The sequence below is a fragment of the Merops nubicus genome, unplaced genomic scaffold, assembly GCF_000691845.1.
Source record: "Merops nubicus isolate BGI_N331 unplaced genomic scaffold, ASM69184v1 scaffold2942, whole genome shotgun sequence".
Classification (NCBI taxonomy): Eukaryota; Metazoa; Chordata; class Aves; order Coraciiformes; family Meropidae; genus Merops; species Merops nubicus.
The window spans coordinates 72,446-94,861 of NW_008592683.1; the positions used below are offsets into that span (position 1 = coordinate 72,446).

The window sequence follows — 22,416 nt, forward strand, 5'->3', positions numbered from 1 at the left end:
CTGAACAACATTGTTCTTGTACAGTCTTTTGAGCACCCCTTGACAGCAGTAGATCCTTGTTTGGTTGAAGGGATAAAACCAAGAACACCTCTTAAACAATACACCCAAACCCAAGCAATATAAATTCACAGATGGGCTGCATGACAAACAGCAGGGGAAAGAAACTGCACCATTTTTTCAGCAGCATTTCTTATAATTCTTTACCTGAAGAGGTACTTCCTTCCCTGTGTGTCTTAGTGGCTTTTTCTTGTCCAAAATTTCACTTTTAATCCCCACTAACACACAGTAGATGACTTGGGCAGTGCCTCAGACTTTACATCCTGGGAGCTTCCATGCTGCATCTCCTCACTTCCCTGGCTTGTTTCCTGAGCTATTCTCCTTCTCAGCACTTCCCCCAAAACCTGAACTCCTGCATCTCACTGGGAACTGCTCACCATCTCCCACAGATGAGATCTGATCCCCAAAGATCCCTGCCACCTTTGTGCAAATAGACCCTTGGGTTGGTTGGTCCATTGTTTTGTGACTCTCTCTACATTTAGAGGGATTTTTTTAACTTATTTATTTATTTTAAAGCTACTACATCACCGTGTAACACAACACTGACACCTTTACAGTTTCTATTTCAGGGTTGTTTGATTTTTATCCTTTGTTATTGCTTGGCAAACCATTACCAAAGAACAAGATTAAAGCAAGTGGTCTAAACAGCGTGCACATCAGCAGCGTGTCCATAAACATGGGTGCTATTCACTCCTTCAGAAATTAAATTACCTTATACATGGACTTTTTAATAGGACCTCTAAGCACTTTTACCAGCATTAGAATTTGCTTTTTCCTTTTTTTAAAGTAGAGCAAAAGCATAAATATGAAACATGAAAGAACGCCTTCATTAATCAAAATACAGTTTAAGGCTCTCAAACCCATCTTAACTTTACCAATATATTTAACAAAAAAAAAAAAAAGAAGCAACAAATATCTATCTTCTTTTAAACCATGCCACTCTAGCTGCTACTGATATGAAAAATACCTCCAGAAGGAAGCAAGGAGCTGAGTGCAACTGATAGAGAACATTCTGCCTGAACTCTCAGGGAACCTAGGGGGAAAAAAAATCCTTTGAATTTATGCATTTCAAGAAGGTATTCATTCCAACTGCCCCAGAAAAGAAAGGAAACAGGAGTCTGAGGGAAGAAGTAAAGACAACCCACTGAGAACAATCATTAACCTGTGAAACTTCCATGTTTTTTCCCATGAACCAGGGCAGCAAATGACACAGGTAGAGGAGGCAGCATAGCCCAGGTCAGCATCCACTGTTCCCATTAGAGAGGTGATATGAAACTCACACACACAGAGCAGTTTGCAGCCACATGGTCCATTATAAGCCAGGTTAAGAACAACCTAAAAACATCCAAAGGCAAATAGAATCACTGCAACAGAATATAAGATCACAGCCTTAAACTAGGAGCTTTTTTTCAGTTAGGTGCTGCAGTATTGCAGTGGCAGATGCTTTATGGATTCCCACCACAAGAAAGAGGACCAAAAAGGGCACTTGTGGAAGAAATGAGCCTTAATTAAACCCTCTTTTCACCTAGCCAAAATGCAGCAGCCAATTTGACCCAACCAAGGGCAGGTGTTGAGTGGCACCTCCATGCTCTTCATCCCAGGGTATTCTCAAACTCTGCTGAGATGAAGCCAAGATCTCATACCTTTAATTAACTGACAGCACATTCCTCAAACTGGCTGCACTTTCCAGAAATCAAACATTTTAACTGTAGGCAAACCACAAAAATATTAGAGTTATTTACCTCATTTTTCTTCTCCTGGAAAAGAAAAATAAATCAGACAACTATTGGGTTGGTTTCAACCCAACTGCTTCAATTAATGGGGCTTTGGCTTCAAATAATGGGGCTTTTGCTCCAATTAATGGGGCTTTTACTCTTTCTTGAGATATATTAAACCACATTCCAATGAAATGAAGCCCAACTAGAAAGACAATCTCCTTTTTTTTACAAAGAGGGAGGTTGTCCAGTCTATCAGATCCATACATTAAAACTAGACAGACCTCACCCAAAGCCAAAAAAAAAACCCTGATCCCAAAACCAACAAAAATCTCACCACTCCAGCCTGTGTCCCATCTTGGATCCAAAATTATGGGCAAAATTGCTAACACATGGGAAACAGCAACTATGATGCATCCACTAGTCATATTAGGGAGAAAAATAAACAGATGGAAGAAAAAACACTGCAAAGAAGGGGAACTAAAAGTTGGTTGAGACCAGTTCTGAACTCTGAGGAATCTTCTAAAAATTAGAACTAGACAAGGATTAAGAAGATGATGTTAAAGTCTATTAAAGTATATTTGAAGTACAAAATTGTTACTTCCCAGAAGGAGCAACATCTTCTCTCTACACACAAAACCAGACACATATACTCAATTTGTATGAATTTACATTCATGCTGAACTGCAATGAGAACAAACTGAAGGGTATGTTGCCTGAAGATTGAATGGAAAAAAAAACCCAGCAATTTAATTTTGAAATATCAGGGGAAGGGGAAAGATGGATGATCAAAAAAAAAAACCCACGACCTATCAAAACCAAACCACCACCACACCACCCAGCAAATGCAACCAAGCAGAGCTGATAATTCTCCATTTGTTCCATTCCATATGCATTAAAAAAAACAAAGAGATTTTTTTTTCCCCCCAAAGATCAAAGAATATTCCAGACTGCTGATTTTTATCTTCCTGGCAACTAGAATAATTTGATCCATTTGGCAAAAGTGATGAAAGTTGTAACACTTTCCTCAAACTGCCAAATGCCACAAGAAAAGCTTTGGGCATCTGCCACTAATCTAAAACACTCTCACTGCATCAGTCCCCTTGCAAGGATTCCTAAACACTCAAAATGTTTACAACTGTAGGAGGAAAAATCACAGAATCACAGAATGTTGGGGGTTGGAAGGGACCTCTAGAGATCATTGAGTCCAATCCCCCTGCCAGAGCAGGACCATCCAGTCTAGGGATGTTGGTGAAAACTGATGCTGAAGCAAAGCCCAGAACATTTCAATAGCCATAGAATAACAGAGAATCACAGAATGTTAGAGGTTGGAAGGGACCTCGAGAGATCATTGAGCCCAACCCCCCTGCCAGAGCAGGACCATCCAGTCTAGGGCAGGTCACATAGGAATGAATCCAGATGGGTCTTAAAAGTCTCCAAGGAAGGAGACTCCACAACCTCCCTGCGGAGCCTGTTCAGTGCTCTGGAACCCTGACAGTAAAGTTCTTCCTTGTGTTGAGGTGGAAATTCCTGTGCTCCAACTTGAACCCATCCCCTTGTCCTATTGCAGAGGTTGTTCATGAAGATGTTGAACAGGACTGGACCCAGCACTGATCCCTGGGGGACTCCACTAGTTCCAGGTCTCCAGCTGGACTTGGCACCACTGATCACCACTCTTTGGTGTCTGTTGTGTAGCCAATTCTCAACCCATCTCACTCCCTGTTCCTCTAGCTCCTATTTCCTGAGCTTGCTCAGGAGGATGTTATGGGGGACGGTGTCAAACACCTTGCTAAGGTCAAGGTAGACTCCATCAACTGGTCTCCCTGCATCCACCCATTCAGTCACCACATCTTAGAATGCTATCACATTAGTCAAGCATGATTTCCCCTTGGTAAATCATGGTAAAAATGGGCCAATTACTTCAAGCCCAGCTCAATGTTACAAGTCATAGTCAGCAGGGAGTTGGTCATCATTCCATCTGTCTGAGGAAAGAACAAGAGAAAGGAAGAAAGATGCTACTGCATTTTTGGTGCATACATGCCACCACAAAAATGCTACTGCAAAAGAAGCCACAAGAAAAAGCATCTACTGAGTCTGGGCCAAAAGGAACTGTGATGGTAATGCCACAGTAAGCCACTGCACCATCCTGTCATTGTACAAGTGATGTCTGACTGCAGCTACAAAGAGGAGAGAGAGCAGGGCAGTCATAGCAGAGGGAAAAGAGGAAAGTGAAGACGTGTTCCAAAAGGCACTGATCTTCTTGAGATCTTGCAGGAAAACCTCCCTTTGTGATTCTCCTCAGAGCCACCTTTCTACCCTAGAAAGGAAGGACAGTGTTTTATCCAAGTCCTGCAGGAGCTAGAGCATCTGAATGCCACAGGACCCATCCACTCCTGGCTGTAAGTTGTGAGCTGTGGTGGATAAAAGAAACCAAGGACCTTTGACAGATCAGTTCTGCAGTATTTGGAAGACACTGAGCATAGGAAGGACTACCCTAGAAGGAAGATCCAAGTCCTGCAGGAGCTGGAGCATCTGAATGCCACAGGACCCATCCACTCCTGGCTGTAAGTTGTGAGCTGTGGTGGATAAAAGAAACCAAGGACCTTTGACAGATCAGTTCTGCAGTATTTGGAAGACACTGAGCATCCTCATCCTGATGGCAGCCATGGTCAATAAAGGGCATGACTTGAGTCTTCTAGTGCTTTTCCTCTAGCAACTGAAATGTGCAGGTAGGTGTTGGCATTCTGCAGGGAGATTATGGCTTAGATTTGATGACACTCCAGAAGTGAGTAAGGGGGACAAACACTGCAGAAGAAGCCACTGTTGAGCTACCAGCTTCACAAGAAAAATCTATCCCATTTGAACCCCTTGGAGAATCTCCAGATGAAAATCTAATTGGGCAGATAAATTATGGTCGATTTACTAAACATAGAGGCTGTCCACACTGTAAGTGGCCCAGAAGGAGAAATACTGTTCTTCTGGCAGGACAGCCTAGCTGGTCTCTCCTTCCTTCTCAGTGCCTCCTGCCCTGGAGTGTTCATCTGTCCCACAGCACCTCCTGTTACCCAACCCTCCTGGGAGTGCTAATTCAACTACATCTCATTTACAAAGCCCTCTACTCCACCCTTAGCAAAACAAACTAACCCTCAGGGCTCCAAAGAAGAGGATGAGAGCCATCAATGGAAAAGCTACTTATGATTCAAGGGTGCTCAGCATTAAAACATTTCTTTTTATCAAAAAAGTGGAAGGACAAAAAAGGACAATCATGAGAAGTGTGAGGATGCCAAGACTTTCCACCGCTGGGCTTTCAGAGACCACTTAAAATAACTCTTTCAAACCATCTTGCTTAAGTATGTCAACAATGTGTAAAGAGAGGTTCAGGAAAGGCCAGCTAACTACCCTTATCTTCTCTAAAGCTGCTTTGCATTTAAGGAGCTGCAATCAGGCAAAGGGAGACATCACACTGGAGAATGACCAGTCCTGCTGCTGCCCCCTCGAAGTTTCACAGTGTCCTAGACCAAGTGGAATGGAGGAATGAGGCAAATTGCTGAGGCACATCCCCCCAAGCCCCAAGATGTCTATGATACAGCCAAAGTCCCAGCTGCTAAACCAGGTTGTAATATCTCTCCAGATCACCTCCTCCCTTCCAGGTAAAAACCAAAGTAACAGCAGAATAGGTAAAATTCTAAATTGTAAGCACAGAGCTGGTCCAGAATCATATTCATGTTTTCTTCTCAGTTGTATTGGGCTGAGGAAAGAAAAAAGCAGTTTGTTATCCTGCATTTTAAATGACTGAATTAGAACAGTCGATTAGAAGAGAATCAGAACACTGCTTATCTTGCTAAATTCTACATATTCCTTAAGGTGTAAAACACAATGGATATCATTTTAAAGGGTGTCAGGAAATTGTGGATGTAAGACTAGCAATTGCTGAAAGATTTAAAATATAAGGGTGGTGATAGAGCAGTGGCAAAGATTACTGCAAGCTTTTATTTGCCCCAGTTGTAATTAGTTGTGCTCTTGGCCTTTTTTTTAGTTTTATTTTAAATTAAAGGTCTGTATGGAAATTATGATAATGTGAATCTGGAGAGACACTTCAAAGAGAGATCTTGATGACATCAGGGGTCCTCACACTGACGGCAGCATTATGGAACTCACAGGATTTTTAAATTAAGGATATGGCTCAATAATTGCCAGCCCTGTGCGCTTACATATTCTAATTGAGATTTTACATTCTGGCATAAACTAGGAATCCTAAATATAGACAGCATGATCTTTTCTTTGAAACTTGCTACACAAATACATCAATTATGACAATTTAATTGGATGTGCTTTTATTTTATTAAAAAATAGCTGTTTGAAGAGTTCAAGCCAGCCAGTTCAGTGCTGTCAATGGCAAACGCTCAAACATTTCAACTTACTTTTGTTACCTTTAAGGACTGCAATAATTTTCAAGACCCAGCCAGAAGAAATAACCTAAGTGATTACTCAGCTTAAATACTAATATTTTGTGTATAGCTGTCCAATGATTTACTATTTCATTATTCCATTAATGGAATCAGCTAATAAAACGTGAATGCAAAGTCCAAGTGCTTTGGAGAGTCACCAAAATCCCATGGTGGCATTATTTTCCAAAATAAAGTTTCCCACAAAGTATTTGGGCAACTTAAAGCATACAAGGAGTTCTACTGAAGGAAAGGGGAAGGTTTGAAGATAAACACATGCCCATGCTTAAATATTCTTCTATTTTCACTTTTAAGAGTCATCTGCTAATTGTCTTTACAAACTATAACCCTTTCCAAATTTAAATAAACTTTCAGAGAACCATTTTGCATTTCTTGTGAATTTAAAAGCATTTCCTACTTTAAACGAGGACCTAGAAAATGGAATCTGGAAAGGATTTTGAAGGTATTCTCATTTTTAGATTTACATTTGGTCACTTGTATTATGCTTTATGTCATAAAACACAGAGCTAAAAATCTTTCTGGCAACGGCACAGAACTAGGGCTGAAGGGATCTCAAAATGTCACCTGCAACAATTTTCCTCAACATTTTTAAACCTTAAGCTGCCCTAAGCCTTTCTGAAAAAAAATATCAGAAGCTGTTTTGAGCTGTGTCATCACAATCCATTTCTGGCCCACCCAAAATCAGGTCTGCAATTCTTCCCCCCTCACTTTCCTTCTCGCTGCTGCTTTTTGTTCAGCTGATATTTCTTGCAACTGCTTCTGATGTCCTGTAGTTCACTGACTGAGATGCCACAGTCTCTCCAGCCAGACTATCATAGAGCTTTAACTACCTCCAATTTTGGAAAAAGTGTTCCTAAAGCCAGCTTAAACCCTACAGCAATATAAACCTGCTATTTTTTGTCCTAATTAAATCACCAAAACATCATTCCCTTCTCCCTGCGACAAACTTTTTAATGCATTAAAGGCTCATTAATGACTCTCCTTAGTCTCTTCTATAGGCTTCACAACCTCACTCCCTTTCATACATCCTCACTAGACATGTTTTCTAAACCTCCAGTCATTTCTGCTGCCCTCCTTTGAAGTCTTTCCAACTGTTCACAGTCTTCGTAAACTCTAGAGCCAAAACCTTGGACTTCAGCAAGGCTGAGAAGAGCAGGAGTGGTTTTCTCTTTGTTTTTCTTTCTCATCTCTTCTTTGAGGCTGTTTCTGTCTGTACCCATCCCAGTACAACGCCTGCATCTTTCACCCAATATGACATTGTTAACCCCTGGTCCTTTCCCATGGAACTGGCACCCAGCTAGTCCTTTCTGGTCTTGAATTTGCACAACTGTTCATGTTTTTTACTGATCTCTTTAGACTGTGGACCTTCTCTTTTGGTTGTGAACTACTTTCAATGTCCTGTTTCCCAACCATCTGATATCCACTTCATCTAGATTAGAAAGTTACTGCATCACACAATCAGCAATAATACCAAGAGTCAAGACTATACAGGTTCTTATTAAGATTCCAAATTAAAATTCCTAAGAGTTAATAAACACCAATTTTATACTGTTTTTCACCCTAGGTGCACCAGTTAAACGGCTGGAAACTGCAACTCCTAGGTCTGGAGGGAGACAAGAACTCCTCTGAATCACACACTTGGAAAAATAAGAGGCTGGAACTGCACAGAAATGAAAACCAAGAGGCCTCATGGTCTCCCATGAAACTGGAGGAACACAAACTGACACCAGCTAAGAAGAAGAGGAGCAATAAACATTGGCAAGCAAAAATAAATGCTCATTTAAACCATCAATATTCAATAAGAATAAATGCCAATTTCTACAAGTCTATATATCAATCTACTGCTTCTCTCTTAGCCACAAGGCCTGTCAGAGAAGAAAATTAGATTGTTTTGACATAATCTGGTCTTGATAAATCTATGTTGGCTGTTACAATTGGCATGTACAATTTGAGATGTCAAAAGATTTGTGTCATTGCAAAGGGAGGGCAAATAATTGAAGCTCTGATGGGCCTAACAAGAGAGTGTCATAATGAAGAAATTACTCAAAGGAACTTGGTTCAGCAATGCAAGCAGTCAAAAAAAATACAGCTAAGACTTAACTTGCTGAAAGAAAATTACTTCTACTCTAAATTTATGCATACTCTATGGAGGAAAGCCTGAGCTAAATGTATATAACAATACAAATCTCAGGAAAAACTCCTTTCCTTTTAACATTGCTCTTCTTGTTTAGTAAACTTGGTGACTGGCAGTAGGTTCTCATCCAAATATGCACACATACAAAATTACAGATACATCTCACTCCCCCAGTGACTTTATAACATGTTGCTAGGTAACAGTACATACAAGTCAGGCTTCAAGACCTTTAGTAAGTCACCATAAAATAACTGCTTGGGCCTTTTGCATGAAAAATGTACATTTATGTCCTCCTCCTGATGTCAATAGATCAGATATTGAAAATATAACCATCTGAGAAACCATAAACAGCTCCCCATTAACTTCTACATGAAAACCAACAGATGAAAATGTTGTATGTTTTCTCAGCTTCCAGGCTTCCCCTCCCCTCCTGCTTTCTGCCCTCATTCTTGAGAGCAGCCTCATTCCAGAGCACTACCATCCACAGGTCAGCACCACTGCTGTGTTGAGCCACTAGGTGCACAGCAACCCAAATTTAAGGTAGACATCAGAATGACAACCTACATGGGACAGCTTTCAGACAACATAAAAAATGGATTTCATAGAGAGTCCAAATTTGAAACTCAATATATGAGTAATAAAATGCACGAGCAAATCAAACCAGACTCATTCTCACTCATTTTTTTGCTGATCATAATAATTATATCAATGGATTACTTCTTGTTTTAAAGAGGATGTTTCTGTGGCTTCTTCCAACCCACACAACAAACCCTTTGTGTCAGCCCATTTCACCTCCTGCTGTGGTTTCACCAAAGCAATGGCATTAGGACAGAGCTAACTCCTTAGTTTACCTGACAATAAAACCTGCTAAAAGGCAATTTACATTCCATTTAAAAGGAAAAAAGGGACCAATAATTCTCTATTGAAAAGGGTATCTTCTAGCTCAAAAGTCTAAATCTTGCCACAGGGACTGTGGTGTCCTCGTAAAACAGAAATTTCTTCAGTGACATCTTTCCTGACTTCTTTCTCTTTCAAAATTAAAGGCTATTTTGGAAAACATTTAGCACATCCACCCAGCATGACCACAATTCTGAAACTGGTCAGTCCAATCAATAAGAGTACATAAAATAGAACAGATTCACCCTAAACATCTCTTCCACTTCAGTCTCACATGTGAATATCATTCTTACAGCAATAATCTGTCAGTGAAGGAAAACACAGTAAACACATGCTTTGCATTAGGTAGGGATTTCAATTATAATAGTAAAGAAAATTAAAAGCTGTTAATGAACCTCTAGGGCTACCCTTTTCAAAGTGTTAATCATCAAGAAATGCAGTAACATTGCTACTTCACACCTATGTACAAGTCAGGCTCCAAATGCTGCCCTGAAAAGGAGGTGACCAATACTCTATGGGTCCTACTTAGAAAACTTCAGAGCTCAATTTTCTCATGGGCTGGGCACTTGTGACCCTCACCAATTTCAAACCAGAGCTACAGATACTCAGCACGCTTGAAAAACAACACCAGATGAGATTTGCCAAGGTAACTGTCAAGGAACATGAGAAGCTGGATAAAAAGTCCTCACTTCCAACCCCAAACAGCAAAATCCCCCTCTTCCCTCACCACTCCCTCTCTTCCCTCCGTTAGGCACCTTTCCTTATCAAAAGAAACAAGAAATTACAAGTTGAGTTGCCACACTTTCCTCCCTGCAATTCCATGACTCAACCAACCCAAGGCCAAGTGTTTCTCAGCCCACCAAGGAGCTGCCACTTGCTGCTCAATTACCTGACAGCTTCATCAGAAAATCTGAGGCCATCTTGACAGAGATGTCTTGGCTGAACAGCGCCGACGCCGTGGTGGCCACAAAGTCAGAGGAGTCTTTCAGCTTTGTGTTGTTGGGGGCTCTGTCAACAGTGCTAAGAGCAAAAGGTGCAGCTGAGATGCTATTGTCATCTTTGGGCTCTTCTTTCACTAGTAAAGGTGGAATACCTCCACCAGGCTGCCCAGCCACGTCGGGGGTTTTAGACACAGATGCTGATCCCGCAAGGTCAGGTCCACCTCCTTCCCTCTGTGGTCCCAGGCAGGAGTCACTATTTAGCTGTGGTGACCCCTTCACCTCAGATTCTGGTATTTCCTCCTTCACTTTGGACTCTGTCCTGAGGAAATGTTGATGGCAACGCATATGGAGTTTCAGGCTGAAGTGGCGGGAGGAGGTAAAAGGGCATAGCTGGCATTGGAAGGTCTCACCCCTGTCTTGGTGCTGATGAACCTGGTTCAAGAGGTGAAAGATAAAAGCAGGTATTAAGCAAAACGCTTGGCTAGCATTACAGAAAGCTTAACTCTGCACTTCTCACACCATTTGAAAACAAATAAGTGGACTAATGAGTGAGCTCTGCCTTCTGAGCACTTGGAGAGAGGTCAGGCACCCAGAACAGTAGGATTCTTTCACACATAAGGCAAAGAACATAAACATCAGACTGGGCTGAAAAAAAAGTATCAGGAACATCTGTTTCTGCAGCATGTAAATGATGAAGTCTGCTTTGGATCAAACAGTCCTCACAACTAGATCCTGATGAACTGTCAGTGCAGAAAAAAGACTTCCAAGCTTAACTAGTTACATTTTCTTGATTAAAAAACAATCAACCCAACCAACCCATACCTATTACATGACCTGCTAAGCATGATCAGCCTGTTCAACCTCATAAATAAGTTTTTCAGAGGAACCCAGCAAAACAATAACCTGCATATCAGTGTCCACCATCGATTGACACGTCATCAACCCACAGCACCTGCCAATACAAAGGCACTCTTGAAAGAGTTGGTGGCAAATTCATTCTACCAGGGAATAAACAGCCCTGTTATGCTAAAATACAAACATGAGAGATGGTGTTTGCCATTTGTTCTATTTCATCAGTTGACTAAAGATCACAGTTAATCTTCCTGGCCTCATATTTTTACTGCAGGCTCTTTCTCATAGAGACTACATGCTCCAGGAGGACTGGAACATCTAATGTCCTCAGGCCTGATCTTGATTACCTTTTAAAAAGAACTCTCTCCATCCATCTGTATGTTGACATTTTGGTTCACATGTTAGTTGAACAGACACACTCATTAATATAAACTATAGATGTATAATTATACAATTTCTTGTTTAACACAGGACTTAGGAAAGGGAAGGAAGAATTGAGCCCAGCACCACAGTGACAAGTATATTGAAAAGTTTTTCCCCTGAAGCTTCACCAATGGATTATAAATTCTGACAGTGGCACTCCAGGCTACTTGCTGCAGAAAGATTGGCAAATACATACATTTCCTCCTCACTAATTGATGAATGTGTGATCAGGACAAGCTGGCACTGAGCTCCACACGTTTGTTTTCACTTATGACTTGGGTTGGTTGGAAACATCTCAGTGAGACAGATTTTTTGTTGGAAAACGGCAATTTGTTGACTGCAAAATATTTCACCTAAAATATGGAAAGGTTTGGGGAACTCTTGGCAAACAAGGCATGATTCCTCCACCCTACTGGGTGGCACTCTACCCATGGCTCCCTGGGCTTGGCTCAGAAGCAGGCAGATGTGCCAAGGATCCAAGGCTTGCTGCTATAGCCCTGGAGTCCAAAAGCCCTGAAAACTCCAGCTCTAATCAAAACTCAGCTCTAGAAAAACTACCTTTAGCTAAGCTCTCAGCATCCCCTACAGAGCTGAGATCTAGATCCCAAGAGTCCTGGTGAGTCCTGCAGAGCTCTGGGATAACAGCAGCATTTCCCAAACACAGCTCTATCCAAATTCAGGTTGAAGTTTCCCATGGTTGTAGACTGGGCCTGATTAATTTTCTATAGAGTAAAAGGAATTGAGTCACAAGCTCATATCCAGCAATTCCCAGCTCTACACACACAGGACCTGAATTCAGGTCTGCTAAAATGTGAAGCTGACAGACCCTTTGCATTTGGTGAAGACACATTTCATTAGTGCTGTGTAACTTTTCATTCAGTAGTTCTGCAGGGGCACCAGAGATTAGGTACTAAACAAACAGATAGCAAGAGAGAATTTCTCTCATCCAGCAGCTTTACAGAATGACCTTCTCAGTATCATATAAACCTGACATTTACAGACAAAGTAATTCTGGAATATTATAATTGCACCTAACAACAACAACAAGAATTAGAAGCTAGTGCTAACCTATGACACTTTTAAAGCAACAAAGAAGAGCAGCACATGAAATACTAAATATTAACAGGTTACAATGGAAAAGCCAACCAATTTGTCTGCCTGCACTGCTGGAAACAGGATGGGGTGTGAGCACAGCAGCATGGGAGCACTCTTCTTCATGGAGAGCATGGGGAGGTTCCAATGGTAGCAAGTACTTTCACCATGGCAACTTTATCTCTTCCACCCACAGGGATTTTTTCATGCCAGGGTTTCTCTCCAGGATCCCCTGCAATCAACATTTTCCTGCCTAAGTGTTTAACCACTCCTTCTAGAGTCCCCTTATCACAATCATCACATAATTCTTGACAGGATGCCTTCTGAAGGTTGGCACTGCTGCACTCAGGTGGCACAGTCTGTGTGGGAGCCCATCTTCTCTGCTTGGAGTATGGCTTGCCACCCCTGCAATCTCTTTTGAGAGTGGATGAGAGCAGGGGGGATTGATTCATCTGATTTGGGATTCTTCTCCTGCCCAAAGACAACAGCAGCATCGCCAGTGGATTTCTCATGAAATAAAGGAGGTTTATAACTTGCAGCCAAGGAAAGGTAGAATTCAAACTCAAATATTTTGAGTTTTGAAAGGAAGAATTCTAGATCTATGAAAAGCCATATGAAACAACAGCAAGCCAAATATTTAGCCCCCCTCTCTCCTGGGTCCAGTCCTGACATAAGATCTTCCTTTTTAATTCTCAAAAATAAATAGTAGCATTTATTTAAAAATCTGAACACTATCAGAATTTAAGCAAGTCCCTTCAAAACAAAAACTACCCCTCATTTTCTCATTTGACAGCAGTGAGAAGAGCCAAGAATTGCCATTCTATGCTGTTCAGAGGGAAAAGTCCAGGCAGCAACTACTTGCTGCATAATGAGAAACAAGAAACCCTGTTGAGCTACACAGAAAGCCACAGGGGAGACCCAGGGCATGCAATGTTACAGTCCAAAAAGCTGCCTGCTCCCTCCATGAGACAGAGGATGGCTCTTACCCTGTGCTAACGTTGCCCAAGCCATCAGATGTCCTCTTTAGACTCAACCAGGCTGTTCCTGCAAGGACCAGTGGCAGGAGGAGAGCACGGTGCACAACCTGCTCCTAGAGAACAGTTCTTCCAAAACTCCATAAAACTACTGCTTGGCTTTTGTCAGAAACATTTAAGGACTCCTGAATTTATGTCATTTAACTGTGGCTATTCTCCTTGACAGTGTAAAGTACTTGTATCATCTTTGTTTCAAACCTGCAGTCTTCCCACTCTCAGCATTTCATGGTTTCACAGTTTTTTCAGTGTGTGATTGATGAGACTTACACAATAATTTTCAATTATAAGCTCCTTGCAAACTTTAGGCCTGGCTTGAGGAGTCTGGTACAAATTATCTCTTGGTCAAATGTCTTTGTTTGTTTGTTTTAAATTTGTTTCTTGCAGTTTCTTTTCCTGCCTCTTCATCCTCACATCACCAGAAAGAAAAAAAGAGGCTGCTCAATTTATCACATACATTATTTTGATCACACCTCTTTTCTATAATAGGAAATCCCATTTTTTCAGCTTTTTTTTCTTCAAAGGCACTTCTTGGCATCCCACTAATCATCTTCATTGCCAGCCTTTAAAACCCCTTCTATTTCTGCCACATCTTTTTGATGCAGTGACCATAAGTGAATGCCATAACTGGCAGCACACCATATGTTAATAATAGCATTGTAGTATTTCTGGTGTTACTTCTGGTTTATTCTCCAGACACTCAAACATTGAATGTACTTCTTACCCACTGCTGCAGAGGCCAAGAAAAGGTTTTCATTGAACTGTCTATAATGATACCCAGATCTTTTCCATGAGTAGTTACAGTTCATGATATCAGCCAGCCACGATTCCTCTTGTTTCCAAGGTGCAGTACCTTCAATTTCCCAACAATAAATTCATTTACCCCCTTTTGTTTATCTGTCAGCCAGCCTCTTTTTACTCCCTTTCAAGCTGTGCCTTTTGTAATCTTGATTCATGCACATAAGATTGTAACATCTGCAATTCTCCTGCCCACAGTCATCATTTTGTGCAGATCACACTTGCTAAAAGAGGCACAATTCCACTCTTAGTAACAGAACATCCCCCTGTTAGCCTTTTGTCATGCTTAAAGTTGCTAACTCCTTCCTACCCTTTGTTTTACTGTCTCTTGGTGAATTTCTTAATTTGCCATGGTACATCACATCACTTAATTTCTTTGGCAGCTTCTCAGTGAGAAGCTTTGCCAAAGGCTTTTTTAAAGACCAAATATATTTCAGCCGGTTCTTAAGTCCATGATTTCCTGAGATGCTTGAAACATCTCAGTGAAAGAACATGATTTTCTTTCACAGAACCCCCATGTCCCTATCTATCTATCTATCTATCTATCTATCTATCTATCTGTCCTGGTTTGGGGTAGGACAGAACTAACTCTGCTCAGTGGTTTTACTTTTCAGCTGAAGCTCTTCTAACTGACTGCACTGTCTGAATCCCAAGTTCATGAATCAAATTCCAGAATCCAGCTCCTGTTGCTGTCTGTGGCTGAGTCCAGCCTGGGACTGTTCCCCAGGGGCTGCTCCCCAGGATCAGGGGTGATGGGGACCTATTGCCACTGGGGGGGAGTTGAGTTCAGTACTGGTTTTGTAAATATTTGTATATATTCCATTTTACTGGTAGTAGTATTTTCATTAAAGCTGTTTTACTTTTCCAATCCCCAAGTCTCTCTCCCTTTGTCTTCCCCTTTGGAGGGCAGAGGGGTTAAGAGAGAGCATCTGTCACAGGTCTGGGGGCAGCCCTGACCCCAAACCATGACAATATCTTATCACCTCATTCATATCACTGTATTTTTTCTCTTACTTTTTTTTTTGTTGACATACTAACACTTCTGGTATCATAACCAGCTTCTTAAATCATCTTTTCATACTTCAAAGAAACATCCCTGCTGTTTTACCAGCCAGTTTAAGTCAATGGGAAGTACACACTGGCCCATGTGGACTTACCAGTTACAAATACACAGCATCCCACCTAACAGGGTACAGTGGGGGACAAGCAGGGGTGAGGGAAACAGTGACACAGGCATGTCCTGCAGTTCTGTAGCACTGGTGAGAGAAATCTTTCCTTTTCCCCTCCCTTAAAGTTGCAGTAACACTTCACACTGACTGCTCCTTCTGGTTATGAGGCACAGGAAGGGAAGAACTGGCATTCACCTCTCTTTGTGGGGTTTAATAGGCTTTCTTGGTTATTATTTTGTAAACAGAATAAGAGGAAATTTTTTTTCTCTGTGAATTTTCATCCACAAACAAAATCTGAACATAAGGGGGTCAAGGTGCTGAATCCATTCACTGCTATCTCTGCTTTTGGCTACTCACTCTTTACTTATTTCCTATGACCTAATTACCACTTTTATTTCTTTGCCTACTCTAAGTTTTACTTTTCTCACAAACTTTCAAGTGGATTAATATTTCCATGAGGGGCAACTGTTTAAGCAACTACAACAACCAACCATCATTACAACTTGGCCATGTGGCCATCCCTGCCTACCTACTGGTTTTTTCCTTTTGGGTTTTTTGTTTGTTTTGAGGTTTGGAGAGGGGATTTTTTTTTGTTTTTATTTTAAATATCTTTTAGTAAAACACCTTCTTCTGCAACTGCACTTGAGTACACTTGAGAGATGTCTGCTTGGCATGTGCTACGTGCCCTCTGCTTTTCATTTAATGCTCTTTCCTGACAAGTTCTCTCATTTTTAAAATACTGTACTTTCAAAAGTTTAGCCCTATGGTACTAGTTTTACATGGTCCTCCCCCTCAGGACATATATAATATTTCTATACTTTTTTTTTTTAAACTATTTCCATGTTTTTCTTGAAAGCAAAGGGGTTGGGAAAAAAAAAAAGTTAGCTTAAACCAAACTAAACCAAAAACCCTCCCATAAAACACAGTCAACTTCTTTCTCACAATATAGTGAAGCCACTTTAAAATAACCTGTCCTGTATTTCACCAACATGGATTAGGAATCCTTCTTCAGCTGCCCAACCCTAGCTGAGGAAGCAAGAGGGAAGAGCCAGTCACTAAGGGGTACTGAGCACCTGGCTGCATTTTCAGGGCCTGATTCCCACCATCAGTTAATTAGTAGCCTCTCCCTAATCAGGGGGTTGGTTATAACCTATTGCACAGGAACGTCACCCTGAGATCTCACTCGATGGTCCCTCTTCAGAAGCAAAAGCAGCAGGAAGATCCTGTGGTCAAGCCTCAAATCACCTGCCTGCCATGGCCTCAAACTTTTTGGTGAAGCTTTTATCTTTCCTTGCCTCATTTTCTGTCACACCACCACGCTTCAGCAGACCTTCACAATGCCAACCTTCTTCCCCACTGCTAGAAGAGCTGGCTCACCCATTTCTGCCTGACATCTACAGAGCAGCACAAGGAACATTTAGAGATATTATTTTTGGCCATATGCTCCTCTTCCTCACTCCCCCTTCCAAGTGCTCAGGCTAATATCCTGTTGCTTTCTTGGAACATTTCTGTATGATCTCACAGCCTATCCCTCCACCAATTGCAGAGGAAGGGAAGTGCATGATCCAAAGACACCAACTGGCCCAAGCCCGACCACTCCTTGTGGTATTGCTCTGAGGTAAATTTAATCCCTGCTTCCCTACCAGGAGAGCCAGAAAAGCCTGGAGACATCTTGCTGAATTCCACCACACCTTTCCATTGCTTTCTGCAGGACTACATACACAAGATATTCTCTCAAGAAGAAAAACCACATATTCTAAATGAATATATGCTTAGATAAACAGAAGGAAGGAGACAAGCACAACCCTTGCTGCCTGCCTGGACAAGACACCTCTCTCAGTTCTCCATTCCTTTTGTCCACCTTCATTTTCAGTGTTTTCAGCACCATTTTCAGCACCCCTGGAAACCATGATATGACACCAGAATCAAGTCCTGAGAAGCTACCACAAGGTTCCTGGGAATAAGAGCCAAAACTTGTGGTTATGCACGCACTATAGTTTGTCTCCAAAACAAACTAATAAAACTCTGTCCTGTGACTATTTTAGGATTTTTCTAAGGTGCCTACCACTGTGGAATCTAATGCAATATAACAATTACAGAAAACACTGTGTGCCTTAAAATGCAGTCTCCTCATCCTCCCTTGTTCACTGTGAGCCTGAAACTTTCCTTCTGCTTCCCTTCTTGCCTTTCACTTCCTCACCCCCAGTTGTGAGTTGGTCCTGGCAAAGTGCCCTCACTGGAAGAATGCTTCACCAGCATGGTGGGTGGCACATGGAGATCTGGATATGGGTCAGGGCTGGAAGCAACCAAAATCTCTTAGTAAGATTTTTCTCTAGCAGGGGACAAGACACCAAAAACGTTGGCGACGTTGTATTCTGGCTCAATCAGTTTGATGTGTTGTAATTAACATAATATTGCACAGTATTTATATTATATAGTTATTATTTGTTATCTAAAGACAAAAAAGAAGGCCCATATGGACACATGCAAACAACTCATGGAAAGTAAACCTCTGAATAGGCAGTTTCAATGGAAAAGGCCAACAACAACCCAAGGCAAAGAGAAACAACTCATGGCTCTGCTGCCTAGGAGGAAATAGAGACAACATTATTAGATTTGGGGGACTGCAGCTGGACAAAATACCTCGACAGGTTTTGTCTGTCATCCTTACCAATAGAACCTGAAAACTGAAAAGCACATAAAGGAAACAAGCTTGTGATAGTGTCCTAGAATAAAAATTTGCTTATAATGAATTGCAAACACCAGCCTAGTACCCTAATTTTGAGTAGCCTTTGTGGCTTTGAAAAACATCTTCACCTGTAGCCACATTGACTCACAGGGAGGGAGAGAGGGATGGAGAGCTGAGACAGCTCTACCTTTGTGGGTTGCCTGCCAGGAGTGAGATAAGGGGCCAGGTAGCTCCCAGAGGATCCAAGGACAAGGAAAAGAACTCAAGAAATCCAACTGGCACAGCCAGAACGCTGCATCCTAAGTAGCTCCCCATTGTGCTGCACCTCTCCTGATGTGTATTCATTCCATTTGAGCACTGCTAGCTCATCTACCTGTTAGCTATTACAATCTCATCCTTATTTACATGCAGATTTAAAAGCAGCACTTTTTTTATCATGGGAAATCTCCTATTTTTTTTATTTTTCTTGTTATTAATGTATACTTTCACCAAAAGGAATTCAAATTTTGTCTGACACTGTTGGACACTTGACTAACACACCCCTACCTCATTCACCTGCTTCAGTTTTGAGGTGATAGGAAATATTTTTATGAATAGCCCACTCAGCTGAGAAAAGTGTATGAAAGCCACTGAAATGAAGGTAAAACATTGTCTTTCAGATTCTTGTGCTTGTGATTCTTTACATCTACCTGTAACATGTTCTAGTGTCAAGGCCAAATATAGGCCACCTAGTTTAGTAAGACAATTGCTTCCAACTTAAATAGGGAGAGGTTTCACCAGCAAAGACCTACCAAGTCCATCATGACCTTCATGACTGACTGAGGAGGCTCCAGATCTTATTTCTCCACAGGAAGGCTAAAAGAGGCTGTAATCTACATTGTGCCAAGCAGCTCTGGGCCTGACCCTGACCTCAATGATGTCTAGCTGAGCATCACTTGGCAATAATTAGTATATTACCAAATAATTAACACTATGTGTTACACGTTTGTACAAGGAGTCTGTTTTAAGATGATATGGGGACAGTTAATGAAGGGGTTTATGTTAGGTGGGGAGCAGAAAAGAGCACAAAGGCTTCAGAGAGTCTTCAATTCAACAGCATACAGAGACAGTGAAAAATTATCTGATTTTCTCCAGCATCCTACCTGGGACCACCTAAATCTCCATGCCAAAAAGCAAGGGATAGGCTCTCAGCCTGAAAATAATAACTTCAAAAAGGGGAAAAAAATAAACAAAGCAAGAACAAGAATTTCAGCAGGGAGGAAGAGGGAAGTCCTTTATAAAGCAGGGGACAGCAACAGGTCTTTGCCAGGGACTAGCAAGCTTTTAGATGATGCACACTTCAGTGCAGGCTGCCAACAACTAAACCAAAAAAAAAAACCCCTTTCATATTATGCTGTGTTCCCATTCTTTCCACTCATATCCTACTCTGGATGACCATCTGTGCCCTCCAGTCAACACAGAACCAAGTCCTAAAAGAGTCCCAAAAAAAACACCAAACCTGCTTGTATCTCCTGAGGGTTGGCACGATGCACCACGGATGCCTGGGAGGAGTGCTCTGATTCACAGGAGGAGTATTAAGGGATGAGCCTTCACACTTCAGGGGGATGATTTCAGACCTAGCAAAAACTTTAAATACAGCCAAGTTCTGCCCTTGTGACCAGTGGAATTGTCTCCACTAAACCACATGACCACTAGATGTGGCTTCCTTCAAAAGTTCACCTTCAGCTGGAGCCTGAAATTTAGGCTGAGTTAAAAGTACCCTTTAAACTCAATGGAAACACTTGAACAAAATCATAGAATCATTAAGGTTGGGAAAGACCTCTAAGATCATCAAGTCAACCCAACACCACCACAGGCACTAAACCATGTCCTGAAGTACCACGTCCCTCAATATCACAGTATAACCTGTCACTCATTTTGGTTTGGGGGCTTCACTGCTGAAGTGCCTGCAGTTAAGTAACTACAGCAAGAAAAATTTCAACTCCAGAAAGCCAGGAGAGGTTCCCTGCTAGTGCTGGCCAAGCTGGTACAGCCACAGAGTGTGATGCAACTGCATGCAGAGTCAGCAAACACGTCCCTTACCTTCATGTGGGATTTGAGATTGTCCTTGCGTGCACAGCGAAATGGGCAGAGAGGACACTGATGACTTTTCAAACCTGTGTGAATCACCATGTGCCTTTTCCAGTAACTCTTCCTCTTGATAACCAAACCACAGATAGGACACTGGAAAGGTTTTCCTCCTTCTTCTTCCGAGGCTTAGTAGAAGGGGGAAGAAAAAGAGAGGATCCTTTACAGCCACTTGTGGAGTACTTTCCCCTTGTAAACAAACTCAAGATACCATTTTTCAATGCTAGAATTTAATCTGCAAAGAGACACATCAGTTAAACAACAACACGTACCAGAAACTTCAGTCCCACCCCCCACCTCTGCATAACCCTTTTTCCCCTTAATCTAGTTATTCTCCCTCTAAGAAAGGTCACCATAATTTATAAAGGTTAATGTTCCAAACATCCTTTGGCTAATCAGGAGGGGATGCTACTCCATCTCACCTGGCCTTAATGTTCCTTCTAATTTAACTGAGCTGAGATGGATGTCTCTCATAATCACCACTTTGCAGCTTCATTTCCTATCAAAGGCCGGTTGTGGTAGGGTATAAAAAATATGTTTCACTGGTAAAAAATGATCCATTTCCATAGCTGATGGTGAGCCAGCCAGGGGAGGGGGGTATAAAGCATAGAACAATACACAACTGAAGTGAAAAGCATCCTGGTGGGGCACAGCAGATGTATTTAACTCCAGAAGTGAACCTGAATTCAGAACTCATTTATGGCTGAAGGAGATGCTGCTGCAACTTCATCATGGGTCTTCAGGTCATGGGTTTCCCTCTGTTCCTCTAGTTGCCAGGGCTTTAAATCTGCTGCTTTCCTAAATGTTTGCACTCTGCTTTACTGCCCAATTCATCTAAGATAAGGAAAGGATTTGGTGGCATTTATCAGGCAAACATGATTGGTCTACTGAGCGTGGAACCATCACAAGGCTGAAGGAAAGAGAAATTCCTTGCTGCTGACTTTACACCACTAACCATCCATTCCTCCTTTCACCATGATTTCCTCTGGTTATGATAAAGAAAGGCCCAGGATTAGCATGGAATTGGAAGCCTTCTTCCTCACTATTTTCAAACATCCAGAGCTCAGCAACGTGCATCCTCCTGTTTGGAATTTCCCTCAGAATATTTAATCTCCTCATTTTCAGTTATTTCGTACTGATAAGGATACAGCAAACATCAAATTCCCCTGATGAGGGACTGAATGATAAAAACCTCCACAAAGATTTGTCACATTCTAAAACTTGCTATTATTCTAAAACATTCTAATTCTTGCTATGAGGTAGGAAACAAAACCCCTGTAATTCAACTGATTAGGTAGTCATTATGTAAGCACACAAAAAAAAAAAGACACATTGTCAAAGCATGCACTTCTGCAAGTGCAGAAATTCTCCCTGTGAATATTCTGTCACACTTGACACATCATTAGATTGTTCCCCTCTCTGCACCTCTAAAGAGGAAGCCAAAACCAACGCTATAATTTTTTGCATTTCAGTTTTTAAATATCTTTGTTTAATTCTCCACAAAAGGCAGGAGAAAGACAAACCACAGGGGAAAAAAAATATTGGTAGCATTTTTACCTATTGTTTCTTTTCTTTGTGTCATATCTCCTCTCTAGCCTCTAGTTATCATTACAAAGAATCCAGAGAAAATGTATGTAACAAGCTATTACCTGTTTTCCACCCAATTAACAATAAATCTGCAAACAAGATGGATCAGTAGCAATTTAGCACATTACAAATGATGCAGACCTGGACTGAAAGCACGTGATTTCATGGTAATTAATGATACACAGGGATTATGTCAATGAGCTCCAAAGCTGAACCCACGTTAGCTCTTTCCTGCACCACATCATCACCAGCATAAGGAAGAAAATTGTGGGCTTCAGCTTTCCTTCATTTCTCTTGATGTCTATTTTATGTCACAGGGTGTCAATTAGTTGGACAGAGTGACTCCAGTGAGGAGAGAATCAGCCACTGCTTCCCAAAGCAGCCTCAGGAGCAAAGTGACAAGGATCACAGGCAACAGGCTACACCAAACCAGCATTC

At 41.5% G+C, this 22,416-nt stretch overlaps 1 protein-coding gene across 1 annotated transcript in view; it reads right to left on the reverse strand.

The window, feature by feature from the left end:
- Positions 1-22,416, reverse strand: part of ZNF827 (zinc finger protein 827) — a gene marked incomplete at its 5' end in the record, with an annotated part of 70,147 nt that overhangs the window by 44,421 nt on the left and 3,310 nt on the right. The window contains 2 exons of the mRNA XM_008935213.1: positions 10,159-10,642; positions 20,347-20,519. Coding sequence (XP_008933461.1) covers positions 10,159-10,642; positions 20,347-20,519 — 657 coding nt within the window. The remainder of the gene's footprint in view (positions 1-10,158; positions 10,643-20,346; positions 20,520-22,416) is intronic.